The sequence below is a fragment of the Neophocaena asiaeorientalis genome, unplaced genomic scaffold (genome assembly GCF_003031525.2).
Source record: "Neophocaena asiaeorientalis asiaeorientalis breed wild unplaced genomic scaffold, Neophocaena_asiaeorientalis_V1.1 scaffold325, whole genome shotgun sequence".
Taxonomy (NCBI): domain Eukaryota; kingdom Metazoa; phylum Chordata; class Mammalia; order Artiodactyla; family Phocoenidae; genus Neophocaena; species Neophocaena asiaeorientalis.
Genome location: NW_020172742.1, coordinates 1,916,843 through 1,922,842, shown reverse-complemented (window position 1 = coordinate 1,922,842; position 6,000 = coordinate 1,916,843). Strand labels below are relative to the sequence as shown.

General features: G+C 50.2%; 1 protein-coding gene across 1 annotated transcript in view; it reads left to right on the top strand.

Moving 5' to 3' along the window:
- LHFPL4 (LHFPL tetraspan subfamily member 4) overlaps positions 1–6,000 on the top strand; it is a 28,161-nt gene that overhangs the window by 236 nt on the left and 21,925 nt on the right. Inside the window, exon 2 of the mRNA XM_024740645.1 lies at positions 605–1,087. Coding sequence (XP_024596413.1) covers positions 605–1,087 — 483 coding nt within the window. The remainder of the gene's footprint in view (positions 1–604; positions 1,088–6,000) is intronic.

Genomic DNA, 6,000 nt, shown 5'->3' with positions numbered 1-6,000 from the left:
CTCCGGCCCCCGATGTCCCTCTAGCCTCATCCTGGTTCCTGCTCTTCTCCCTCCCTGTCCCAGCCCCCATATCACCTTCCCAGTCCCCTGGCACTAACCCCTTACATCCCTTTCTTACCCCCTCGTAGAAGCGCCCACCCCGCTCTCCACAGCCCCTTTCTAGACACCCAATACCAGACCTCCTTTTACCCCGAACACCAGCCCCCAGATTCCCTTCCGAGCTCCCTGTAAAACCCCGCTGCTAATTCTCCGCTGCCGGTCTCCAGCCTCCATTCCATCTCCCCACGGTCCCCTCTTACTTCGCCGGTACCAGCCCCCAAGCCCCCTCCCCAATGCCACCGTAACCACTTTCTAGCGCCCCGCCTCCAGCTCTCCTGTGCTCATTCCAGCTCCCTCATCCCAGCCCCCCAACTTTTACATGGCCTCTTCCTATGTCCCCGAATTGGAGATCTTTCCCAGTCTCTCCCTACCCTGACACCTTCCCGATACTCTCATGACCCCCTCCTAGCTCCTCCATACCAGCCCCCAGGTCCCCTCAGCTCCGCCTCAGGCCCCGCCCTCGCGGGTTCCTTGGCTTAGGGTCGCTTCTCGCGTGCGTCCCCAGCTCCCGCCCGGCAGCCCGGCTGTCGGTCCCGGGCCGGCGGCCCCCGCAAGCCGCCGCCGGCCCCGCCCCCGGGCACCATGCTGCCCTCGCAGGAGGCCTCCAAGCTCTACCACGAGCACTACATGCGGAACTCGCGGGCCATCGGTGTGCTATGGGCCATCTTCACCATCTGCTTCGCCATCATCAACGTGGTGGTCTTCATCCAGCCCTACTGGGTGGGCGACAGCGTGAGCACCCCCAAGCCTGGTTACTTCGGCCTCTTCCACTACTGTGTGGGCAGCGGGCTGGCGGGCCGCGAGCTCACCTGCCGCGGCTCGTTCACCGACTTCAGCACTATCCCGTCCGGCGCCTTCAAGGCGGCCGCCTTCTTCGTGCTGCTCTCCATGGTGCTGATCCTCGGCTGCATCACCTGCTTTGCTCTTTTCTTCTTCTGCAACACGGCCACGGTCTACAAGATCTGCGCCTGGATGCAGCTCTTGGCAGGTAGGGGAGGGGCGGGGGTGGGACTTCTAGAACAGACGCTGAGGAAGGGGCTTCTTCTTCCAGGACCCCTTCTTGGAGGAGTCAGAGACAGATTCTGCTCCTCTGTCTAAAGACACACCTCCTTCACTGACTCTAAGCAGCCAGTGGGGAGGGGATTCTATGAGAGAGACACCTTGGGTCAGAGGGCATAGCCTTAGAACTGGGTCTATAGGTCTGTGTGCTTGGATGTGGGCAGATTGCGTTTCTTGATGGATGAGCATTATGTCTGAGTTTCTGAGGGTCTCTGAGAAAGCGACCCTTGGCTCTTAAGGGAAATAACTGTCTGAATGAGGAGTTACTCTAGGTGTGAGCAATTTCTGTTGCATTGAAAAAAGCATGAGGGACTTCCCTGGTGGTCCAATGGTTAAGATTCTGTGCTCCCAATGCAGGGGGCACGGGTTTGATCCCTGGTAGGGGAACTAAGATCCCTCATGCCACACGGTGTGACCTAAAAAATTAAAAACAAAACAATGAGATGGGGAATCAAGAGATCTGACAGTGACCTTTAACTTGCTAACGTTATCAATTTGGATGTTTCACTTTACTTCTCTGAGGCTCAGTTTCCTCATCTGTAAAACAGTGGAGAAGAGTCCAAGAACTCATGAAAGAGTAATTTATAAACTATAAAGTTGGGAGAGGATGGAGGGTGGTGTTAAAGAGAAGGCTGTCTGTAGTGTCTGTCCAATGTTTGAAGTGTAGGTGGTTGACAACACCTGGCAACATGGGCCTCTGGAGAGCAGGTCTCCAGCCTCCCACCCCCACCAAGGCAGGAAGGGTTCTGGTGCCATGCCTAGTGGGAATGAGTCTCTGGGACCCTCTGAAATGTTTGGTTAAGACAGACACCTTGCCCTAAAAACCAGAGAAGGGCCTTTTGGGAGTAAGAACTGCTGAGACAGTTTTCCAGGATCCATTAGAGTCCCCCATCACTGCCTACCTTTCAATCGAAGACAGATTTTGAAGATTCAGCAGCTTGGGCATTTGCCTAATTGCAGGCAGGGAAGAGCGTTGGGCTGAGGACAGTTGGGCCAGGGGATGGCAGGGATGGAGGAGGAGGCTGATGAAGGCTGGTGAAGGAAAACGTTTAGAGCCTTCCAGGGTTGAGAAAGAGAAGGGAAATGTGATCATGCACCAGAGATGGTTTTTCAAAATAAGCACCTCAGAATATTCAACAAGTGTTAGCCCCTTCAAAAGAGACCTCCTGAAGAAGCTGTTCTGTCACTTGCTGATGGTTCCACTCCTCAAAACATTGTAGGAAATTGTCTTTGGATTGTGGTGTGTATACTCTTGAACATCATCTTTGAGGGGAAACCTCTATTTTTTTTTTAATTAAATAATTTATTTATTTTTGGCTGCATTGGGTCTTCGTTGCTGCGCACGGGCTTTCTCTAGTTGCGGTGAGCGGGGGCTACTCTTCGTTGCAGTGCACGGGCTTCTCATTGTGGTGGCTTCTCTTGTCGTGGAGCACGGGCTCTAGGTGCGTGGGCTTCAGTAGTTGCGGCACGTGGGCTCAGTAGTTGTGGTGCACAGGCTTAGTTGCTCCGTGGCATGTGGGATCTTCCCGGACCGGGGATCGAACCCGTGTCCTCCTCATTGGCAGGCGGATTCTTAACCACTGCGCCACCAGGGAAGTCCCAAACCTCCGTTTTTTAAAGGAGGACTATGATTTTTGGAAATGGCCAAGTGTAGAAAACACAATGGATGGGAGTTCCCTGGTGGCACAGTGATTAAGACTTCGCGCTCCTGATGCAAGGGAGCCGGGTTCAATCCCTGGTCAGGGAACTAGATCCCACGTGCGTGCTGCAACTAAGAGTTCGCATGCCACAACTAAGGAGCGCAGCAGCCACAACTAAGGAGCCCGCCTGCTGCAACTAAGACTCAGCACAACCAAATAAATAAATTAATTTAAAAAATTAAAAAAGAAGAAAACACAATGGGTGGTCAAGATGAGAACTGTCACTTGAGATGAAAGCCAAGGTGTGAAGGCAAAATCACGAGGCTGGTTTGCTTCCCCAAGAGGACTGTTACAAATGCTGGGAGGAATTTCTGGCCCGTTGGAAGAATTGTTCAAACTCCCAAAAGGACTACCTTGCAGAAGGCAGCATTTATTCAGTGTGGACATTCTAGTGGGCTTGCTCCAATTGACTTAGATGGAGGTCTTTTAAGATTTTGGAGAAAGTGAGAAAGGAGAATTGTAGGATGTGGGACGTATCTCCATATTTATCAGTACCCAGAAGGTGATTTCCATTCTACTCTTAAAAGGCGAGCTGGAAAGAATATATGCTCAGCTGGAACTCCCATATCCTGAACCTTGATTTGTAGTCTGCAGATGGGTTACTGACCTCTTGGCCTTCCAGTTCGCTATAATCCATCCAATTCTCTGTAATCCATGTGGGTTTAATCTTGGGGATTTGATGAACTATTCAACAACCCCCATGTAAATATAGAATTTCAGGGATCTTAGGAATCAGCTCCTTCAAACCCTGCCTTCCTCCACCCCCATTATAGAGAGAGGAAACTGAGCCTAGAGACATAAAGGTCTTACCCAAAGTCACACAGCCAGTAATAGAGTAAACTAGTCATGACTCCTGGTCCAGTGCTCTTTCCCTTGTGTTTCGCCCCACCCCTAAGGGCAGTTATCAGAGTTGAGCAGTTCATTGTATTTTACTTAGAGATTTCTGAGCTCTGGCTAAGTGACTGACTTACTTTGCTTAATAAAGGGCAGAGGTCAGGGGCTTCCCTGGTGGCGCAGTGGTTAAGGATCTGCCTGCCAATTCAGGGGACACGGGTTTGAGCCCTGGTCTGGGAAGATCCCACATGCCGTGGAGCAACTAAACCCGTGCGCCACAACTACTGAGCCCACGTGCCACAACTACTGAAGCCTGCGCGCCTGGAGCCCGTGCTTCGCAACCAGAGAAGCCACTTCAATAAGAAGCCTGCGCACCACAATGAAGAGTAGCCCCTACTCACCGCAACTAGAGAAAGCCCAAGCGCAGCAACAAAGACCCAACGCAACCAAAAATAAATAAATAAATTAAAAAAAAAAAAAAGGGGCAGAGGCCAGAGCACTAGACTACAAGTCATGGGATTGCGCTGGTGGGGGAGGGTTGTCTTAGTTAATTCTGCCTGTGACTCACCATGTAGTGTTAAGCCACCACTTTTTAGCTTAAATCTCAGTTTTCTCATCTGTACAGTGGGGGACTAATCAGATTAGTGGATTTAAAGTATCTCTTTCAGGCCTGTGGGGCTCCTAGAATAACTCTTTCACCAAGATCATTCCACTCAGAAAGTGAGAAATTAGTCATCCTCAGAGAAACTGCAGAGAAGCAGAGGGCCTTATTTGTATCAGATAAGAATTAGAAGGACTTCCCTGGCGGTCCAGTGGTTAAGACTCTGTGTGTCCACTGCAGGGGCTACAGGTTTGATCCCTGGTTGGGAAACTAAGATCCCGCATGCCATGCAGTGCAGACAGAAAAAAAAAAAAAAGAGAGAATGCCTGTTGTATGGTTCTTGTTCAAGTGAACATTTACTCAAGCTGTTTATTGGCCATGCCATGCAGCATGTGGGCAATCCCTGCTCTCAGGAAGCTTACCATCTAGGTGAATCTAGGTCAGCAGTCTTTCAGTGAAAAGTGACAGAAGCCCAACTCAAGCTGCCTTAAGTAAATTAAAATAAGATAAAGGGCTTCCCTGGTGGTGCAGTGGTTGAGAGTCTGCCTGCCGATGCAGGGGACACGGGTTCATGCCCTGGTCTGGGAAGATCCCACATGCTGCAGAGCGGCTGGGCCCATGAGCCATGGCCGCAGAGCCTGCGTGTCCGGAGCCTGTGCTCCGCAACGGGAGAGGCCACAGCAGTGAGAGGCCCGCGTACCGGGAAAAAAAAAAAAAAAAGTAAAATAAAATAAGGTAAAGAGGGTAGTGTTTTTGGCTCACATACATTAAAAGTCAAGAGCACTGGCTTCAGGCACGGATGGATCCAGATGCTCAAATAACGTCATTAAAAATCAGTCTCTCAGTAGTGTCGACATATATACACTACCAAATGTAAAATAGATAGCTAGTGGGAAGCAGCTGCAGCGCACAGGGAGATCAGCTCGGTGCTGTGTGACCACTTAGAGGGGTGGGATAGGGAGGGTGGGAGGGAGAGGCAAGAGGGAGGGGATATGGGGATATATGTATACATATAGCCGATTCACTTTGTTATATAGCAGAAACTAACACAACATTGTAAAGCAATTATACTCCAAAAAAAAAAATCAATCTCTTGGGACTTCCCTGGTGGTCCAGTGGCTAAGACTCCGCACACCCTATCTATGCAGGGGGCCTGGGTTTGATCCCCGGTCGGGAACTAGATCCCACATGCTGCAACTAAGAGTTTGCATGTAGCAACGAATATCCTGAGTGCCAGTGCGGCCAAATAAATAAATAAATATTAAAAAAAATCAGTCTCCATTTCCTGGTTCCTCTGTGTTGGCTCACTTTTAAATTCACTTCTCTCTTGACGGTTATAAGTAAGGCTACCAGCAGCTCTGAATTTACATTGCTTCAGCTTAGTGATGCCTGTGGAATAAAAAAGAGCTTTTATTCAATGGTTCCAGCAAAAGTTCCAGGGCTGATTCTGATTGTCTAGCTTTGGTCAAGTGTCTGCCTCTTAATTAATCAGTATGACTGTCTAAGGTCTCGGCCACATACCCATTCCTGGGACACATGAACTGATAGGGGAGAAAGATAAATTCCCACAGAGGGGAATCAGGTGTGACCACTGGAAGAGGGCTACTGTGGGTTAGACAAGTGCAGACAGAGGCCTCATCCTGGACAGTCTGAGCACTAATACGTGCTCAGCTTTAGGTGCTGTGGAAGACCAGGGCAATTGAGGAG